Consider the following 22,468-nt stretch of genomic DNA (forward strand, 5'->3'; position numbering starts at 1 on the left):
AGGCCCTGTCTCCTCTTAGTTTCTGCTTTAAGCTGGGAACCACTAGGAGCAACTAATCAGCAGACCTAAGAGACCGATGTTGGAAGTAGCGACGGAGAAGCTCTACCAAGTGGGGCCAAGTTATTTAAGATCTTAAAAACAAACAGAATAATTTTAAAATGAACTCTAAAATACACTGGGAGCCAGTGGGGAGAAGCCAGGACTGGGGTAATATGCTTCCTTTTACGTGTTCCTGTTAAAGGATGCAGCATTTTGCACCAGCTGCAGACGAGCAAGTAAGGACAGGCTGACTCCGAGATAAAGGGAATTACAGTAATCCAATCGTGATGAAATAAAAGCATGGATTACTGTTTCCAACTGTTGCCTTGGAAGAATAGCTTTTATTTTTGCTATTTTTCTCAAATGATAGAAACTAGACTTCAATGTGGCCCTTATTTGAGTGTCAAGTTTAAAATCATTGTCTGACTTTAAACCAAGATTTGTTACCGTGGGCCTAACATACGCTTCCAAAAAGTCAAGGTCAACCAGAGGGCTCTGACATATTAAAAGAGGTTGACGACAAATGATAGATTTAGATTTTCTAAACATTTCAAAAACTATGCTTTCCATTTTCTTTTGCAACTTTTTCATAGCACCGTATATATCAGAGAAGCAGGCAGCATTAAAAATTAATAAACAAGTGGTGGAAAACTGGCTTGGTAAAAGCACTGCTTTCTGTCCTTGATTCAAACATTGGTCCATCTTCCCTAAATATTGAGAGGCTTCACCATGGTAACCAGTGATGGTGGGGATACCGGAGAAGGCTTTTCTCTCACAAAATAATGATGCTTCCTTCTGATGCGTGTGTGTCAGGGTGCAGACAGGAAAAAATACAATATCAAAGCACATATTAAACTCATAAACCCAACTTTATTTATTTTGCACCATGATGCCTCTATGTCCCCATTTAATACATTCAGTATATACATTTGGCCATGGGGGACTTTACAGAGATGCGTTACACTAGTGCATACATATGTGGCACAAAAATGTACACAAGGAAAACTCAGACATGCCACTTTACCACAATAAAGCAATAATGCGAGATAACCCAGGGCAAGTTGATGATGGCTGATGTGTGCGCACACACACACACACACACACACACACACACACACACACACCCAGTTAACAAGTTTATGCATGCACAACAGCTTTTTACCACACACACAACCTTTAAGACACTTCTGATGGAGAGAGGGGTTTTTTTAGGGTTCCATAATAGAAATCTAAGAAAGTGAAGAATGTCTCTGCTGACTGCAGGAAATTCCTCCCTCTCGTCACAACACTTTTTTTTTCACTGTCTTGTACTCATCCCCTACATGCCTCCAATTTCCTTTTCCCCAAAACTAAGGCCTCTCAGCAGGCAGTGCTGCCATCATACATGGGCTCTTTCCTTTAGTAGAGTAGTACTCATCAGCAGCAGGAACTAAGTAAAGAGCCACTCCTGTCATTATCAGATCTGCTAAACCCCTGAAATTTGTGACAAAAAGGACACAATACATAGTTTATTTCAAAATTTGCCTTCTATCTTCAGATATCTTCTCTCAAGAAAACACAGGTCCACAATGACAACTTACTATTCCTCATTAAAGCACAAAGAGACTCTCAGAATGCACTGTTCTGCTGCCAACACCGTCTGTCTGCTCACTTCCTGCACCTAAAACCACGTCACTCTCCTGATTATGTCTCCTTCTCCTCCTGCCGGACCTATTGTACCATCAAAAGCTTTTCACTGAGGCACAAACTCCATCCAGTTTCATTTTAAATGACTGCAGTTTACAGTTGCATAGCACACAGCGGGAGTTGTAGTGAAAGCAAAAATGTATTCCTCTTTAAAAATTGTGTTTCGGATCTCTTGGGTCATTTCCAGCCTAAAACATTTTGCTGTTATTTGCTTATTAAAGCACATATTTTGTAAGTTATAAGACATGCGTTAGGCAGTTGTATTGAACTGCATTTATGATGGTACGCTTTGAGCAAATCCACTTGATTTATTTATCATAAGAAATTTTGAGCTTGGGAGAAAATAGCAGGACAGGACCATGAAACAGTGCTGCTTTGAGGTGCTAAAAAACGTAGCAAAAAAAATTAAAAAACACCTTTAACTTGTTTTTCTTTTTCAGAATTCAAGTTAGTATCGAAAGATGTTTGAGCACAAGCAGTAAGCAGGTAAGAAGGGTTAAACTGTCCGTGTACACATTCTCTTATGCATTCAAACAATGTACAGGTGAGCATAGTGTTGGACATCTGGGGGTTTTAATGCAAACTGAAAGCATGATAGGTTTAAGGTAGGTGTTTTTCTGGTTCGAACAGGCAGCACTGTGATTCGGCTGGGTGGGTGGGAGGATGCAAGTTTGGACAAATGGGTAGAGGGGTGCTTAAGAACCTTGTTGGACTTGTGTCTCATGGGCAGGCGTGCACTTAGCAGAACAGGAGACAACAAAAAATGCAAGATCCCTAACAATTCATAGATCCTATAAGCACAGAACAGGGAGAGCGAGCGGGCCGAGGCGGAAAAACGGCGCTAATAATTACCCAGAATAAATAACAGTGACAGAACAATCGCTGAAAGCAAAATTGGAAATAAGATTATCTAAGCGGACTGTTTTGACCCCATGCATTATAAGGCATTAAGCAAACATTTTTTACTGACATCACATAGTATTAATAACAGTGACTATACATACAGTTCCTGATCTGAAACAAAAAAGGCTTGTTTTCATTATTATGATCATTTTATAAACAAAGAAAAAATATATTCCTAAAACCAATGACACAGTTTTAAGGTGATTGGGAATGTCTCGGGGAGAGCAGATTGATTTCTACAATCCCATTGTACCTATCGATCTGCTGCTGAGGGAATGAAATTGATTTTCTGAGGTAGACAATGCAGGCATATTTCATTCTCTCCCATGCAAAGCTATTCCACGCAGGGGTAGTGGGGATAATTTGGTCCATTTGGACAGGCTCTGGTCTCCGGCCTCGGCCAATTTTACTGTGTCAGATTGGTTAACCCATCCATCATGCTTTTCCTGCCCATCTCACTATTGTGATTCTTACACTGTCACTGGCATGATACACCCACTTAGTGATGGATAGCAGACAATATCCACTATGACAACATAGAGAGATCAGTCTGCTCAGCTCACAGGCCTGTTTTTTACCTGCAGCTGGGGATACATACGCGGTCAGTTTATTTCAGTATCTCGGCTGCTGCACGAGGCCCACATGGACAATATAGCGCATCATAGCATGCATCATAAATGTTGCCTCTCTTGTTTTATCTTCAAGTTCCCTTTAAAATACAACTAAAGCAACAACAGTGCCTATCCAAATGAGATGCTCATACAGCTGAAACAGGTAGAAGAGTTTAAGATAAAAGACTGAGCCCAGTGACCAAAGATATGCTGTACCTCTCTTTTTCTTTGAGTGTTAAGTGCTATGAGCTCTCAGCTCAACAATAACTGAAATGACGCTCATCAGACAATCAGTCTCCAATGTGAGAAGTGGAAGTCTGCATAAATAAAACACAATAAAGTAATAAAATCATCAGGGATATTGAGTCTGTTTATATGAGATAGTATAGTGGCCTTTGAAACCACTTAGGAATCTATCAGCCAGCGAGGTGAGTCAACATCAGCAGTTTCGAATGCCATTGTTCATGTTCCCGTGATTTCCGCCCAGAAGGACGGGAAGTGCAGAGCCATGAGGATGGGCTCAATGAGTCCAGTGACACCTGCCACGTTCCTCACAGCACTATAGTGTCCTGATGCCTACAGGGTACAGCAGGGACATGTGTTCGGCCCCCTTGATGGGCAGCTTGCGGCTTGAATAGAAATGTATGATCTCAGGCACGCTGTCAAAGGGGCCACTGTTCTGGCCCAGGACATACTTGTTCTCCTTGGTCCGTGAAAGCTTCATGTGCATGAAGCCCTGGCTGCTCCTGGACACAGACAAAAGAGATGGACGGAAAAAAATGTTAGCAGGTATTCAACAAAAAACTTCACACATACTGTATATTCATTGCTTAAAATATTAGGGAGATAAGGATGGAGGGAATAGGACTCTCTATGAATCACTTCTCCTTGATTGGCAGTTGCTTATGTATTTATATCTAAACTAACAGTCTCTCCCAAAATGCAACAATGCTCTGAAAGCTGGATTACCTCTGATAATGTTGAGGCCACCTGGGGCACAGACTAAAAGGGAAGGTTGCTTAAGGTGCTTGGTTTTCAGGCAGCACATAAAGATGAGGCTAATGAACCCCCGGGATAAATCACTTAAGCTACAGCAATAAAAGCACAGCAAATTAAAAGCCCCCTGCGCGCCAGAAGCTTTTGATCGATACATTTTATAGTGTGCCAGTAATCTTCTTCTTTAAAATAGAAATGCACAGGTTTTTGAGCGCGTATTAAGTAACACAACAGGCTTTAGGAAGGGAAAATAAAGAACAAAGGTTCTATACGCTGCAAATAATAAACACTTAGGAAAATTTGTCTTTCCAAAGCACGTTAACATCAAAGCTCTTTTGATCATCGGCTAACGCTTCTTACAATTTCAGATTGCTTTAGGCTCAAACATATCCGAACACATTACAGCATGCGTTTAACATGATCTGAAATGTTTTTTACACCTCACTAAACTCCATGTTTTTTCTCTCCTCTGAAATGTAAGCTCTGGATTAAAAAAAGAAAAGAAAAATTGGAGGAAAGTACAGCTTTTATAGTTGGAAAAAAAAGAAAATGACAGAAAAGAGAATAAGGATTATGATAATTTACAGTCGAGTAAGCATGAGTGCTTACAATGAATGGGCCAGTTTCTGGTCTCAGGCACATGGTTTTATAATGGAAACAGGCATGGTTTAAACAGCAACATTTAGCATTGTACCACTTCAGTTTCTTTTACTAAAGAAATGATATTGTGAAACTAATGAAGGCTATCAAACCCTCAGAATGTCAGACATGTCTGACGCACAGATTTACTGATAAAGTCATTCACTATTGTTTATGCTTTTCCTTGTAAGACTGGCTTGTAGGTGTGTAACACCTTTCAGACATATGGTCTAGTTAAGAAGAGGCAAACAAGCACATAGTTCTGTTTTAGTTATATAAACACAAATCAAAGCTGTCAAGCCTGCTAATAACACTTATAACCACATTCCTCGCATTTTTTATTCCTAATCAAAACACACAAAATCCATATTTGTAACCACATCTCAATATATCCTGCAGCACATATTTCACATAGTGTTATCTGTGAAAAACAGCAGCACAAACAAGGCTTTAGGCACCTTGCATACAAGTCTGTTCTTTACATATCACTTAACTACATGTGTAGAGCTGGTGGTAGCGTTTCCTCCCTGCATGCCAATAAACAGACCAAAAAAAAAATCTACCGGGTTCAATTAAAGGACAGCCATCGAGAATGAATAAAAAAGAATACATAAATACAGATTTAAACGAATGAGAGCAGTCCTGCTTTTAAGAATTCAGTCACTGTAAATTTAGAGATTACCGAGAATAAATGTCTTTAAATGTTTGTAGCTTGTTGCATGGCAGGATAGTTGAAGTAATTCAAAGCTAAAAAGCCTTTTATAAGCTAGATAAGTCAGAAATGTAGGTTTACAAAGTTACAAACCGAAGTAAACAAAACTTTCAGACTGCTCCATTACTGACCCCCCGGCTCCCATTTTAGAACACAATCATTAACAAGTTTATCACAGTTCGAAGAAAATAGAACAAATGCTCCCCCTAATGCGCCTCTTTCCAGCTTCATTATTCTTCAAGCGGTGGCAACAAAGCTCATGTAAAACAATAAAATGATCTAAAATGTGCTTGATGAATCTTCAGCGTGAGCGCTGCGCTGGTAGGAGGGTGTTAGGTTACTCAGAACCACACTTAAACAGGCAAACACACCAGTAGCTGCATTTTTAGATTCCCCATTGGTGTTTAGAGCTCCTTATCATGTTACAGTCCAGTAGAGACAGAAACCAGGACAACAGAGAAGCAACGCAGGAGTGTGGTTGATAAAATGAATGAGGGGCTGTTTTTGGAGCTGACAGGCCTTTGTAGTGTTATCATATGCCTGTGATTGTGGACCTTCTATTTGTGTAATCAGGATGAATCTCACCGGGGAGGTCTGCTGTTGTGTTTATTGAGGTTTATGACTTTGATTTCAACCGAGCGACATTCATAGCAGGAACAACCTGACAGCTTATCTTCACCTTCAGCATATTCAGCGGATTGCTTTGTGAATGATGCTCTCTGCATTATGAGTCCACAGCAGCTGAAACTGAGAAGTCATCAGCCAAAATGATGATGACCTTGTGTGACTTTTATTCAGGCATCTGATCCTGTGTGCCTATTATTTCACATGAGGACAAACTAAATAATACTAACTGGGATGATCCAAACCAAGCTGTTAGTCACTTATTATTTAGATTCATTATACACAAAGTGTTCATTTCTGTTAATTTTGATAACTATAACTTACAACCAAAGAAAGCACAAAAGTCAGATTCTCAAAAAAAAAAAAAAAAAAAAATAGAATATTGTATAATGCAGAAATGTCAGCATATTAAAAAATGATATCTATGTACTATACTGTATGCAATCAATACCTAGTTGGGTCTCCCTTGTTATGAAAGACTGCATCACTGCACTGTGGCAAAGAGGTGACCAGTCTGTTCCACTGCTGAGGTGTTGGCCCTAGTTGCCTTAATAGTGGTCTTCAACTTGTCTGCATTGTTGGGTTTGGTGTCATCTTCTTCTTGACCCTGTTGTTCCCCATTATCCGTGTGCTCTTTTCTAACACACTTTTTCGTCCCACTCAATTTGCTATTAAAATGTTTGGTTACAGCACATTGAATAGCCAGTTTTTGTAGCTTTGAAGTTTTGTGGCTTAAACTCCTTGTGGAGGGCGTCTGTGATTGTCTGCTGGGAGACCGTCAAGCCACTGATTGTGTAGACCTAAACATGGCCATAACTTAATTCTTCTGGATTAAAACCCCTTTTTATTGGTCTCGTGTAAAAAATTCATCAGCTGTAAGTGATAATCACCAAAATTATTTTTCTTATAATAAATCATCATAATTCATGAGTTTTACCTTTTGTATTTGTATTGAACAACCAAAATAAATAAATTTTGTAGTTATATTCTAATTTATTGAGATGCACCTGTATATAAACGAAACAAGCCCATATACACATGGGCAAGGATTTTTTCCAGCTGAATTAAGCTTCACTCTGTCTGCATGCTGGCATCAAACTGAATCAGCTGGAAACATTTAATTCTCTCTCTAACGACGTCTGCCCTCAGATGGTTTAGACAAGCTGCTCAAATCTGTTCTGTGATGTGAGAAATGGGACAACGGTGCGCTCTGAAAACATGTGAGGGGTTTAAAAATGTTTCAAACATGCCAAAGGGAGAAAAACTGTAATGGTTGAGCAGAAAAAAAGTGAAACGGATATCATAAAACAGAGAAAAAAGCTTTCTGTTCAGGCCAAACAGCTGAAGAGGCAGGAGGTCTTAACCATGCCTGTCCTTATCAATAATGCAATGCACATTTGTGCCACCTCATGGCCTTATGCATTTTTCAGCAGCCTCAGACATGGAGGCTCTTTTTGGGTTTTCACTCATTTTCTGTGGCATAAGGAACTTGTGTGAGGAGGCTGAACCCAGAGCCACCTCTGCCTGTAAGGGTGGTGGCACCTGTCGCTCCAACAAATCAGATCTTTCTCTGGGTTTCACATGACTGAAGTCAAGGTCACAACATGACGTTCTGTTAAACCCCTGACACACACAGTATAAATACATGCAGTATTCATACCTGTTGCAGTTCTTCACATTTTGCCACCGTACAAGCACAAAATTCTAAGTATTTTTACAAGATTTTATGTGTAGACCAAACACACAGTACACCGTGGTAAAGCGTAAGGAAAATGATGCCTGGTTTTTAAATGTTTTTACAGATAAAAATCTGAAAAGTGTGGCCTGCATTTGTTTTAATCCCATTTCACACATATTCTGAAATAAAATATGCAGCCTTCAGGAGATTAACAAATATAATCCAACAGTGTGAAATGTATTCTCCGCATAAATCCAGTGGTTCTGTGAAGGCCTCAGAGTTTTGTTAAAAATGAGTGAACAAACAGCGTAATGAAGGAAACTAAAACACACCAGGGATAATGAGGTGGAAAAGTTTAAAATAGGGTTTGTTTAAAAAAATATCACAAGCTTTGAGTGTCTCACTGGGCACTGATCAAATCATTATCTGAAAATGGAAAACGTATGGTATAGATGCACACTACGAGTCAATGGGAAGGTGGATGGACCTCAATACAGGACGATCCTGGAGGAAAACCGATGATAGGCAGCCAAAGAATCGAGATTGGGTTGACTTTAAACAAATAAATAAACCTTCCGGCAGGACAACAGCCTTTAAAAGATTAGATCAGATTATATTCATGTCTTGGAATAGCACAAAGGGCAGACCTAAATCCAATTGATCATCTTTGGCAAGACTTGTAAACTGTTTGCAGACGCTCCCCATCCAGTCTGACTGATCTGGGGCTAATTCTTTAATGAAGAATGAGCACAAATATCTGTAGGTGTGCAAAGCCTTCAGAGGCATTCCCTAGAAAAAACAATTAGAGCTCTAATTGCAGTGACAGGGATGAATATAAATGCATGCCACACTTTTCAGATTTTTGTTCAAAAGAAACAAACAAAAAAACATGATTCATTTTAATTTCATGTCAGAATTATGCACTACTTTGTTCAATAATAACAAAAAAATGCTCAAGTTTGTGGGTTTTACCTGAACAAATATAAAATAGTTTCGCTTTTTACGACTTATTTCAATACCTTATACTGAACCGAACTAAACTTTTCATAGTGCCTGGTTGTGATTGGTTGGGGGAAAGAGGTAATTGCTACATATTGTCAGTAAATCCCATAATCTTGCAATCTGATATTTAACTTGCGGCTGTAAAAACCCAGAGAATTAGCTCATCTGTATTTCATACTTATGGTACAAATGAGAGGATGAGCTCTTTGAGGTTTTATAATTATTAGCTAAAGAAAAGATTTATCTAATCTGAACATATGTCAGGTCTTTTTGTTATTTAGCTTTAGCAGATTTACAGATATATTATTAGCGGACTTTAAACCCAGAGTTTTAGGTAAGAAAACCAAGTCTAAAAAGTAAGAAGAGAGTTTCACATGGTAATTATACATATAAACACTTGTCCAAACTCAAATATCCAGAGCTCTCAGTCCTTTTTAGAACATTTCCAAAGAATAAATAGAAAAGCTCACTTGATTTATTGCAGATAATTCTCCGGTGGTCAAGTTTTAAATACAGAACCTGATAAAAGAAAACACACACTAGAGGAGCAATACAAGGAAATGATTATCCCTACTTCCACAGAGTGTGTATTAACCCTGGATTCACCATCCAAACATTGCAGGGCCTAATTGTATGTACCAGTATATATGTTTAAATCTTTTAGTTTGTCTATCAGTCAGACATGCTCTGAACTGCACTGCAGAGGATCTGTGTCAGAGGAGTCTAATCATCTTTTTATCTGTAATCATGGCAGAAGAAAGAAGGAGCTGCTGCAGCAAAAGCAGATGATCATTCAGTGAGAAAGAACGTACCTTCAGTGACTTGTATAAAAACTGCTTGAGCTGTGAACAGAATCGTTCTCCTTCCAAGAGATATGAGCCTCCAGCAGGATGCTGTTATAACAAAGGCTCATCAGTGTCTCTGCATATTATGGTTTTATCCCATATGAGGGTTGACAGATGATTGCCGAGCATGAATCATGTCTAACTTTTTTTTTTTTTCAATCAGCAGACTATTCTTTCTTAACCAAAATACTGAGATTTTAAAGCTGAAGTCATGCTATTGATGTTTATTCTGCAAAGCTTTGGAGGGTTAAAAGTTTCAGAATGTTTTTCCATGTCTGTTTGTCCTTTTAATCTTGTAGTGAAAACCAAACGTGACTGAAGTGCAGGGCTTTGACGCAGAGAAAACCTCTCCTAAGGAACAGACCTTCAGCAGGATGCAACGAAGAGTAGAGGGTCGCCAACGACAGGGTAACCGGTAACCAAACTGCACCAGCAAATTAAACGAGGGAACAAAGGAGATGCCGAGGAGAGAGGAGGTGGAAAAAAAAGAGGATGAAATAATTTCCTCCCAGAAAAGTTCAGCATTCTAACAGATAACAGGTATACAACTAGTTCATGTCGTCCTCTCAACCACCAGCCGTTTGTGGCAGATGGCTGTTCACGCTGAGAAAATATGGGATTTCAGTATTATTGCTCAATGTTGCAATTAGGATATCGTTAGTGATTAACCCACAATTGCCTTATAAACAATTTTCAAGCACTACAATGTTCTCACTACTCTCCTTGACATCCATGATCTCAGTCACAAAGATCTATATCAGACATGGGCATAAACGGCCATAAAAGTACATCCAATAGGCCAAATATGTTAATATTTAACAGTTTGCACTGACTCCAGGCCAGACACACCACAGCCTGACCCTAAGTCAGCCTCAACCCCCTCCACACGGCGCAGAAGACGTCGTAAGAGGGATGCCCCGGCTCAAGTCATCGGGGGCCCCGACGACGCCTCTGCTCACGCCACTGAGGGTCCAGTCGACGCCTCAGCTCCCGCTCACGTCACTGAGGCTCCGGCCGACGCCTTGGCTCTTGCATACGTCACTGAGGGTCCAGTCGACACCTCAGCTCCTGCTCACGTCACGGAGGATCCCGTCGACGCCTCAGTTCCTGCTCACGTCACTGAGGGTCTCGGTGACGCCTCAGCCCCTGCTCACGTCACTGAGGGTCTCGGTGACGCCTCAGCCCCTGCTCACGTCACTGAGGGTCCAGTCGACGCCTCAGCTCCCGCTCACGTCACTGAGGCTCCGGCCGACGCCTCGGCTCTTGCATACGTCACTGAGGGTCCAGTCGACACCTCAGCTCCTGCTCACGTCACGGAGGATCCCGTCGACGCCTCAGTTCCTGCTCACGTCACTGAGGGTCCAGTCGACGCCTCAGCTCCCGCTCACGTCACTGAGGCTCCGGCCGACGCCTCGGCTCTTGCACACGTCACTGAGGCTCCGGCCGACGCCTCGGCTCTTGCTCACGTCACGGAGGATCCCGTCGACGCCTCAGTTCCTGCTCACGTCACTGAGGGTCTCGCCGACGCCTCGGCTCTTGCACACATCACTGAGGATCCCGTCGACGCCTCAGTTCCTGCTCACGTCACTGAGGGTCTCGCCGACGCCTCGGCTCTTGCACACATCACTGAGGGTCCGGTCGACGCCTCAGCTCCTGTTCCTAGTCTGCAGGAGTTTAGGAAACGTTTTGTCCTCGTTCTGGCTTTTGAACCCAGAGCTGAGGGTTCGCCAGGCTCTGCTTCAGCCTCTGAGGGTTCGCCAGGCTCTGCTTCAGCCTTTGAGGGTTCGCCAGACTCCACGCCTCTGGAGTTCCACAGAGTGTCTGGGATGTCCTCTACTCTGCTCAGTCAGCCTCCACGTCTTTGGTGCAGGCCTGGACGCCCGCCTGAACTCTGTGCCTGCTCGGGACGACCTCCTGGTCGCCCGCCTGAACTCATGTCTAGCTCTCATGTCTAGTTCTCTAACCAAGTCTTGTTTTTGTTTTTTTTGATCATGCCATGCCTGTCTTGCCTGCCCGTTTGTTTTGTTCCTGACTCCTGCTGAGTTTGAGTTTTTGTTATTAAACCTTTTTTTTTTCACTTACCATCACGCTGCCTGCTCGTCTGCATTCTGGGGTCCAATTCCAAGTAAACCGTGACAGAACCGTGACAGCTTGTGCTTAAAAAATAACTGCTGCTTTCATGATAAACTTCACCTTTATCATATTGCTTTCTTGCTGCTGCTTCTCCTACAAAGCAATGGACTAACACAGTCTCAGTATGTTGACTATTGTGTTGTTTAATTTGTTGTTTATAATATTTTATGATTCTGCTAGGTTGCCACTATAAAACTGGCCAACAGGACTACAGATGAAACTAGCCTCTGGCTAATTCTGTTATAAACATGCACTGTCCTGGTAAATAAAGAAATAAGTCTTTTTTTAATAACTAAATTCAGCCAATAATCATAGTTATTCTTTTTACCTTTGGGAAAATTACTGTTTTCTATTGGAAATGAATTGGACCTGTTTTTCTTGTAAAGTACCTTTACTGAACATCTACTCCTGTGTTGCTGTTATGAGATTTGTTTGTATACATTCTGTGTACAAATCACAAACTTCACTGATCTTGAGAAACTGTTCTTACTTAAGAGAGAGGGAGTAGTCATTCTTGCTGGTCTCGCTGTTTCTCACCAGGTAGCTGGCCTCCTTGCACATCCTGAGCAGAGACTCAGCGTCTGTTCGGCTGATGGCGCCATGGTACCAGCTGCATCCAACAGCAGGGAAAAAGGATGAACAGGAAGACGCTAAAGATAAAAACGTTTAAACAAAGCCAAAAATCACAACAAGAACCACACTCACAACTGGCTTTCCAGAGGCATCGTTGCATCAATACGTTCCCCGAGAGAGGAGCTGCTGAGGTCCATTGAAGTCATTTTGGTGTTGACCAAACAGCCACTGGAATGTCGCTGTAGTGGGCGCGTTTTCCCATCCTTGGTGGGTGAAATTCGGGACTTTTCCACCCCATCAAACTGAACTATAATGAAAAAAAAACAAAAAAAAAACAGGTCTAAGCAGCATAGAACTATGATGAAATAAATCAACATCATTGGCATACTGGGCATGGGCCACAGATCGGTATAAAGACCTACTAAAGTTTCAAAATGCTAGGAACGAAAATTTCTCTCATATTGTTCCCAAAGTCCTTTAAAGTGCTTTTGATCGGAAGCCACCGAAAGTCCCAGTGTGTCTGGGAAGTAATGCCCCTTACCCCCCTGTGCTGCACACTGCTGGTCAACTGGCTACTAGACTTTTCCATTGCTCAAAAGAAAAACAAATTCAGTTGTAAAAAACACAGACAGTGTTGGTGTAAAAAAAATCCCAAAACTAAATGAGCACCACATATCACTTATATTAAGGTAACATGGGGTTAAAACTACGGCTGATAAGCTACAAGCAGTGTGCTTTTAAGAAGCCGACTGCAAGCTTGCTGCCTGAGCAGATAGCATGACTAATTCAGCAGCTAAATCAGCTTGCTTAACAGGTGTTAAACTATAATTAAGAGAAGAGCAAAAAGGGCACCACATTCATGTTAGCCTTGTTTACTCTATATTTCTGCTTAAGTCAATATATCAAAATTATAAAAGGCAATGTAACATAATTATAGCTGTACTTATCAATATGTTATAATATGTTTGTAGTAGCAACTGAAAATGTTTTTTTCTGTTACTTTTCCGTTTTAAATAAAGGTGTGTTTTCATGTTATCAGTTTTTGTTAACCTTTTTTGAGCAAACCATGACAGTCATTTTTACTCAACGTCATCATACCATCAACATCTCATACTGGCGCATGCCCAGTGCCTTGTAGCCCAGCTAGAAGTCAGCTTAAGGTCACTTGTGAGCAGCAGATATTTGCAATACTTCAGACATTATGTATTTAGTAAACTAGACCAGCGCAAATATGTGAGAAACAAAGCCCTGCTTGTGCTTTCGCAAACACACACCCACACACTCACTTTGTGCACGTCATCCAACAGAAGGACAGGTAAACACTATGGAAGACACATAAATCAGTCTTTCCCCGCTGCACACACATTCCAGTGAGAGCGAAAAAGAAAAAACACAAGCAAACTTCCATCAAAACATTCAAACAACTCCATGTGTCCATAAATACCTCTATGTCCGATATGATATTGCTGAGCATGTTTGCTGTTTGAATCGACGCAAACAAGCACATCTGAGTCTATTAGAGTAAATAGCAAGAAGCACACACAAGTTCCACAAGTTAAATATTAAACAGATTTTTCAAACTCCCACGGTCAGCTCTAGACACGAAACGCTCTCCTGGCTACCCCACAGCGAACTGTTTGCTGGTACATGGGGGCTTAAGTTAACCTGTACTCATTACATCACTGCCAGAGTATACACCGGGTGTATTCTCAGCCAAATCAGCTCACAGAGAAAAGCATGCAGGTTTGTTCACTGAAGACAATGGAAGAAAAAATAATCTTTAAACAGACAAATGAAAGTACCTGCAGCTGAGGGCTCCCTAAAAGACTGGACACTGGAGGCTGGAGTGGTGATCGTGAGAGGTGGTCAAACTGTGAATTTGCATGGGAGGGATCCAGCCCTTTTATCTTCCACAGTCATCCATCACTATAATTGATGTCGAACACCCCAAGGTTTGGGGAAAGAAAACTGTTTGCAGCCACTGACACGCTTCCCAAGCAATAACAGAAAAGAGGCTTGCAGCATCAGACACACAACAAGCGTCAGGTGGGAACCGCTTGAAGCCTGAAGGCACTGAGGTTTGGATGGAAATGGTTAATGTGGTGAAAATTGAAAATGTCCAGTTTTGTTGCCCTTAGTTACTCATGGTGGGTCTTTGTGTTTTCATTACGCAGACTGAACATACCACTGAGAGACAGACGGGCACTGCGATCTTAACAGTATGTCGATGGAGACGGCCCTACACCAGTCTAGACTCTGCAGTCCACTTAGAGAGGATTACATTGCACGATACGGTTTGTAGGTTGGCCACCTTCTAAGCCCTACACGGAGCTAAAGGGTTGTCAATAAAAAACAACCAATAATCAGACTGAGTCAGAGAATTAAAAATCAAATTAGCAACCCTAATTAAACAACTGAGTGAGTCAGTATTAGGGTTAAAAATGACGTAAAAAGAGTAGAACATTCTTAAATGCAATTTCATGGTCAATAACTGAAATCATATTGAATCCAGTTTCCCAAAATGTTCATTATTATGAAGAAAAGCAAAATAAACAAACAGTGAAAGCCTCTTTAGAAGTTGTCCGACTTTTGCTAATAATATTTTACATGTACTAAAGTGGGAACACACTTATTTGGAACACTTTTTTCTTTCTTTACTGTATATACTTCTTTTTTTTTAAATTATCATACGAACATGATCTACTGTCTAGCGAGGCTGCTGAGACAGACTACTGTTAGTTTATGTTCAACCACCAGGGGCTCCCCTTGACCTCCACACTCAACCTCAGGTTGAACTCGTTGGCCTTAAGCTCACTGATGCGTTTCCCTAAACATAAACTCATGGAAATGATTATTCCAAATAACTGATTGTTGTCTTGGCCTCTGCACTTCTGTTCGTTATAGGGCTTTGTCTGAGTCTTACGACGACAGCCAAATTGTACTGCAGCATGACAGCTGAGTAAAATGTGGGTCTATAACCTCGGACCCATGGAGGAGTATGAGCTGCAGCTCTAATTTCCTCCAGTCTGATGCAGGCAGTTAAATGATGCTCCCTGTTGCATTTAAGTGAATCTGAAAGAATTTACAAGTTATCCCCTTCCTTCATACAGCCCATATGAACCTCATGCTGACTGCTTGGAAAATAAAGAAAGTCAGATGAGCATACAGTTTATGTGTTCGGGTGAGAAATAGAGTTTCCATGGAAACTGACCGAGGGGACAACAGAGATGTATGTTTGTTCCACTCAGCCGCTGTCAGCACTGACAGATCATAACATGAAGATGCAACCAATTGCTCTCACTCCTTCGCTTTCAATTCTGCTCTTCCTGTTTGCAAATGTCTGGTCCTACCTCTTCCTCTGCTGCTTCCCGTCGCCCTCCCTTTTGATCTCTGTATCTGACACCCTCTGGAAAACACTGAGACTGTTTTGGCCTGTTTGCTGTTAACTCGTGCATGTGAGTGGAGTGAGAGGAGAACAAAAAAATTGTAGAAAAGGGGCCTTTTCACCAGCCTGATTAACAACAGCTAGTTCTTTAATCTACAGTGTGTTCTTTTAAATGAATATTACTATAAAAACCCTTAGAGGCTGGTAAAGTTCTCCGATGTTGCACGAAAATAAATTTGGCCAACTTGGCTTTATGACATAGTCAATTTCTGTATTGTAACTCTGATTAACCTCAGCTCTTCATATTTCGTGTATTCTACTACACTAATGCTTCTCTTTACCAAATTGCAACAGTTAGTTTCCTTTTTGACCTTGGTTAAACGTCTTTTGCTTCACAGTCATATAAAAGGCAGAGTGCCTGGTCTCTATGGATATTGCCCTATCAACCTTACCTGTCAGCACTGAATCTCCTCCACAGGGAGTATATATACTTCCAAGAGAAAGCATTACTCTGAAGGGACCTTAAACGAAACAAAAGCGATCATTATATTTGCTCAACTGTGAATGGACTCAGGTCTGCTTCTTTTGCCATCCATCTCACCTACAGCAGCTTCAGACGGTTGAAGAATTATGTTTTAAGGTCGAATACAAGGAGGAACGAGGGAAACTAATTCCCTTTTCTTTCTCCGGAGAGCACCGTACGAGACATGGCCGACAGGAGACTGACAGGAGGATTGGTTCACCGGTGAACAAAAGCCCTGGGAGGCACCCTAAGAACGGGGTGGTGGGCTGCATGAAGACATGCACAAACATGCTCACATGCACACACGCCTTCCCATAAACACTCTAAGACACATAGTGAAATGTGTCGGGTATCTGGGATTGTTGTCAGTCCTGCTGCTTGTAAAGTTCAGCAAATGGAATCTGTGTATCAGATTGAACTGTCAGTTAGATGGTGACTGATGGTTGGAAGGCCTTTAAGCATGCATCTCCCTTCTGAGAATGCCATGAAGAAACACAAACCCACACACACACACACACACAGCATATAACTGACTGATGAGGGAGAACAAACTGATTTATTTGGACTCAAACAAACATAAATGTCAAAAGGCCATTTCAGTGATGAAATCTGCAGACCCATACTACCCAACAGAGCAACACAAAGCTCAGCACAATACACATTTGTCACAAGAACAATGAGAACGTGTCCTACAGTTGGACTCAACAGCAAAAACATGCTAAATACAGGAGTAAAGTGCCCTGCAAAATAATTTAAACACCTTGAACCTTTCCACACTTTGTTACATTACAACAAAATTGGGATTTTATTTGACTGTCCTACACAAAGTGGTGGAGAATTGGTAAGTGAACAAAAATTAATACAGGGTTTGTTTGTTCAAAAAGAAAAATCCGAAAAGTTTGAGGTGCATATGTATTGAACACTCTTTACTCTGGTACCCCTAAATAAACTTCAGTCCAACTGTTTTCAGAGGTCACCTAAATGGTAAATCGATTTCATGTGCGTGTATTTTAATTTGAGAGAAAATTAATTAGAGAAAAGGCCAAAAAGGCTATGGAGGCTCTAGAGCTACAAAGATCTACAGCTCATGTGAGAAAATCTGTTGTTCGGACATTTAGTCCTGAACTCCAAGAACTTGGGCTTTATGGAATAGTGATGCAAGAAGAAAGCCGCTGTTAAAAGGATGCAATAAGAAATCGTGTATGCAGAAGGAGCTGCTCTAACCAGACGAGACCAAAATTAAACATTTTAACCTTCATTCAAAACATTATATGTGTAGAAAAACTAACATTTCGCATCCCCCATCATAGAACATGGTGATGGCAGCATGTTGCTGTGGGGTTCTTTTCATTAGCAAGGCAGGAGAGTTGGTCAGAGTTGCTGGGAAAATGGATGAAGCTAAACGGAGGGCAATCCTGGAAGAAAAACTCCTGACGCTGCGAGAATTTTGAAAAGAAGAATGGGAATAATATTTGTCTTTAGATTAGAGCTGCACAATACAATATTAAATCGCAATAATCATGATATTGGTGTGTACAATATTGCAGTAGTAAAAGACTTCTCAGATGCAATATTTGGCGGCATTATTAATTTCAAGTGTCAGGCATTTAGGGTAATATTGATAATATATTTGGCATTGTAGTAAAGAATGAAAAGTGTCAGGAAAATGTAGGTTCATCATAATCAATGTCGCCATAACAATTTCAAGGCCTTTTCTGGAATTGTGCAGACCACCTGGAATATGCCAATCTGGGAGAGAAATTGCTTAATAGGCTTAAATTTGCATAATTGTTCTTATACTTTACAATTACGCACTATACAGTGTTGGTCCATCACATAAAACCCCAAGAAAATACTTTAAAGTTAATGGTTAAAATGTTTTTGCGAAGCATTGTTATATAAAACTTTGGATTTGACATGTTTTGATGGCCAAATGAAAGATGAAGTAACACTGATTACTGCTGATTCTGAGCAACTACTCCCCATCCCCAGCTGCACACACTGCTGCACAAATGTCTCTAATTAGGCCCGATAATTAATTCTCATTTGCTAATGATACTCCTATCAAAAAAGATGACTACTCTGAGGGGCGACGTGTGTCACTGACGACTGCATTGTGAGGTGAAAATTACGTTTTACAGCCTGGATGTGTGGATTGAGTTAACAGGTCTGCACCTCATTAGAATCTACTCGATGCAAAGCTGGTTTTCAGATTGTCTAGATCGTTTATAATTTTTAGTTTTAGCAAGAGAGAATGTGGAAATAATTTTTATTTTATTTTTATAATATTAAGACAATAGTTCGGTGTTGAAATAATGATTCATTTGATGGACGGTAATAATACAGTTTGAAATCTGTTGCTGCTGAATCTAGAAGTCAAATCTCAGAGGATTCCACCTTCAAAAAATTTGCATCTTTATTTCTAAGGGTTTTAAAATGAAGCTCTAATTACGTTTTCCCTAGTTTATCTGATTTAAACAAAGTATGTTTTAATTACGTTCTATAAAAGATGTCTAAGACATTGAAGGGAAGAAAGAGAAACGATTAAAGTGTGGATAATTATTTCATACAAAAAACAACGGAGAAAAGCTCCTCATTATACTCAGACAAATATGTCTCCATTTATATGTAGATTTAATATCTGCTGGGACAATCTGCGTTTCAGTCTTCATAATGGGGCTGAACGGACAATGCTGACTTGTTATACATTGTTTTCCTTTTTATCAGTGTTCGATCCAAGTGATTATGAGACGGCATTTATACATTTTATAAGCATTTAACTCCTCAGTCAGTTCTGTGTCTGTCACTGACTCACTCGAACAACAGTTCTCAGCCCCATCCTCAATAAACCTTGCCTCCATTGTCTTCGGCCTGTCTCCAATCGTGCTTTTCCATCTAAAGACCTGGGATGTGCCATGCCCAAGAAACACAAAATCTGTGTGAAAAAATTGTTTCCAAATCCATGTTTTGTTCACAGCCCGGCACCACGGCCCCTCTAAAATCACCAAATTATCTCCTTCCATCCTCTGACTGGATTCCTTAGCATCCTCGTTCTCCTTGACCTTACAGCACCCTTTGAAACTAGCAGCACTCTTCTCAACATCACCAGTTGTGGTCTGTCTAACAGACTATAGTTATTTCATGTCAACTACTCCACCTTCTCCATGACATCTCTATCCAGTGGTGTTCCCCAATGTTTTGTGTTTGGTCCTCTCCTTTTGATAACATGATATTATCCCTATTGGCTACATTATTCACCATTTAGAACGTAGTAGATCCATAGATCTACAGATCCATCAAATCCATAACCCCCACAACCAAGTCTACTTTCACCAACTACGTTAAAGACATAAAATCATGAATGGGAGCCAATTATCTCTGACTCAACTACAATAATTCTGACATGTTAATAACTACACCAAAATCCGTAACCAAATCTCACAACTTCTGCTTCATTCTCAACTAGCCCATGCGAAGCCCTTCATCACATATCTGCAACCTTGAAGTTATGTTTAATAACTGCCTCACGTTTAACAACCACATCTCCAAAAACACCTTATTCAATCTCAAGAACATTGTTCTCCTTCTCCTTTGCTGAAAATTTGATCCATGCATTTGTCACTTCCTGAACCAATTACCGGAACAGTATTCTCTATGTTTTGCCCTCCAAACTCCTTGCTAAACTCTGTTGAACAGACAACACACCGGCACATTTGCATCAGAGATTATATTAGCCATTTCCTTAAGAATCATTACGGGCTTCCCATCTTTTAAACAATTTAATTCAAAACTCTCTTGCCAACCTTTAAAGACCTCAATAACCAAATGCTCTTCTACCTTAAGATGTGTGTCAAAAATACACACTGGCAACATCCAGTCACAGGGAGACACTTCTGTTAAAACACTCCATGGATGAGGTCAATTTCGTTCTGTTGTACACTTAAACATGATGTTTCCAGTGTGTGTTAATGGAGCCAACTGATTCTCATCAACCGACTCGAGGCACCGTAGCACTCCTGATTCACACCTCTGGTCCCAAGGCTTCAGCCCTTTAGTCAGGACCACCAACCCCCTACATCTTGAACTCAGGCCCAAGCTCACATTATGGCAAGACACATGCGCCACCAGCACAGCCGCCTCGCTCTGAAACTGTCTTTCACTAACAATCAGAGACTGTAGAGAACTATCCACATTCAAATATCAAAAATGCTTTCAATGTTTGACTAGTTTTCTGGTAGCTTTCATTTTGCATTGTATGAAAAGCATCTTAGTACTGCGTAAAGCTCCTTATGCGTAATTTTTGCTATTATTATGAACACAGAGAATTTCACCATCTAAACCAGTCCAGATAATGTGTTTAATGGAAGTCTAATGTCCTGGTGTGGAAGTGTGGATCTACTAGCACTCTATGGTCAATAGAGCCAATTGTAACCCCCCCCTACCCCCCCCCCCCCCCATGTGTTTCTGGCACATTGACCTTTGACCTGAAAGATGTAGAGTGGGGCCACACTTGCTGGGATGGAGAGAGGTTCGCTTTACAGGACGGCATTCTAAAACTCCCTCACGTCACCGGAGAGTTTCTCATGGATCTGTAGGCATAAATCAGCTCCTCGTCCTGTCCTCGCCTATAGCACACATTGGTGTCCTCTTTCATGTCCCCCACTCTGAGCTTTCCAACTCTGTCTGGGGAAAATCCCATTCTTGGCTTCAAAGTTCAGCAACATATGCTCCTTTCCCCTGGATAATTAAAGCAGCCACATTGTGACTGTGCGGGGGCTTCCAAAATCAACCACTGCCTTTCTGTTAAAAATAGGTGACATACTTGTCCATTACGTCCATCATAATGATAAATAAGTCAACAACTAGTTGCCATGAAAATGACTTACTGTTTTTTTTTACTTTAAGTAATCCACTTGCAGAGAACAGCAGGTCAGGGGGACATCTGGGATGGGTATGAGTATGTTGACAAGAGGAAATGGGGGTCACAACGAAAGGCAATTACGCATGGAGGCGACAGTTTAGCACAATTAAAACTAATGAGGCTTCATCTTAAAACCTGCCCAGCAGTTAGAGATTTTCTGCCACATGCGATCCAGATGGAAAAGTGCAATCATTACAGCGCTAATACCTAAAGCTAAATTATTCAGTGCATCTCAAACTCTTTTAGTAAGTCACCATCAACTAGAAAATGTTACTTACTGATTAATGATGTTTTTTACAAGATATACATGGTTGACATTTATTTTTTCTCACATTAGTTCAGAAATAAAGAAAAAGGTGATTAAAGGGTCAGTCAGTCAGTCATTTTCTACCGCTTATCCCATAGCGGGTTGCGGGGGAGCTGGTGCCTATCTCCAGCAGTCTACGGGTGAGAGGCGGGGTACACCCTGGACAGGTCGCCAGTCCATCGCAGGGCACGATTGAAGGGACTTCTACCAAATTGGTTCTAGTGCTAATGCTTTTTAGGCACCAATTCCTTGCTGAATTCCACAACCACAGGCTCTTGCACCCTTCCACAATTTATTTTGATATCACCTATCACAGAGTTTAAGTAGCTCAATGCCTAACATATAGCTGCAGTCACAGTAGAACTTTTCTGATCCAGAAATGCCATTTCAGACTCATCAGGTAGTCTTATAATCATCAGGTAGTGTGAATAAATCCTTCTTCAAGCGTGTTTTGGAACTTCCGTTTTCCAATGCTGCAGAAACCAATCAGAGAAAGGCTGGTTGGTTATTGAATTCAGTTCAAATTTCAGTTTGTCTTATATAGCACCAATTCACAAATATAAGGCGCTTTAAAAGAAAAAAACAAAAACAAAAACCTCATATCCCAAGAAAAAGCCAATTGATAGTTTTCATTTTTTGCAGCAATCTCTCATCCCAAGCAAGTGTTTACAGTGGAAAGAAACAACTGCCTTTTAACGGGAAGAAAGCATTTGAAGCATTCACAAACACTACTTGTTCACAGCGTTATTAAACTAAGCTGGTGATATTTCGGCATCTGTTTGGGAAATAATATGATTTGTGAAGTTAAATAGTTGGCCTGCACACAGATTGAGGATGAAGCAGGGGAGTGTCAATAACATTTATAGTGATGCAATGACATGGCTCTAAGTT

General features: G+C 40.8%; 1 protein-coding gene across 6 annotated transcripts in view; it reads right to left on the minus strand.

The window, feature by feature from the left end:
* Nucleotides 1-889: 889 nt before the first annotated feature.
* The window catches only part of zgc:158464 (uncharacterized protein LOC791139 homolog), a 114,909-nt gene continuing 93,330 nt past the window's right edge, over nt 890-22,468 (minus strand). For all 6 annotated transcript variants that reach the window (XM_047363202.1, XM_047363198.1, XM_047363199.1 and 3 more), the window contains 3 exons: nt 12,574-12,748; nt 12,359-12,478; nt 890-3,985 (listed from right to left, as the gene is read on the minus strand). In XM_047363202.1, coding sequence (XP_047219158.1) covers nt 3,799-3,985; nt 12,359-12,478; nt 12,574-12,748 — 482 coding nt within the window. In that variant the 3' untranslated portion in view covers nt 890-3,798. The remainder of the gene's footprint in view (nt 3,986-12,358; nt 12,479-12,573; nt 12,749-22,468) is intronic.

This window comes from Girardinichthys multiradiatus, chromosome 4 (assembly GCF_021462225.1).
Source record: "Girardinichthys multiradiatus isolate DD_20200921_A chromosome 4, DD_fGirMul_XY1, whole genome shotgun sequence".
Lineage (NCBI taxonomy): Eukaryota > Metazoa > Chordata > Actinopteri > Cyprinodontiformes > Goodeidae > Girardinichthys > Girardinichthys multiradiatus.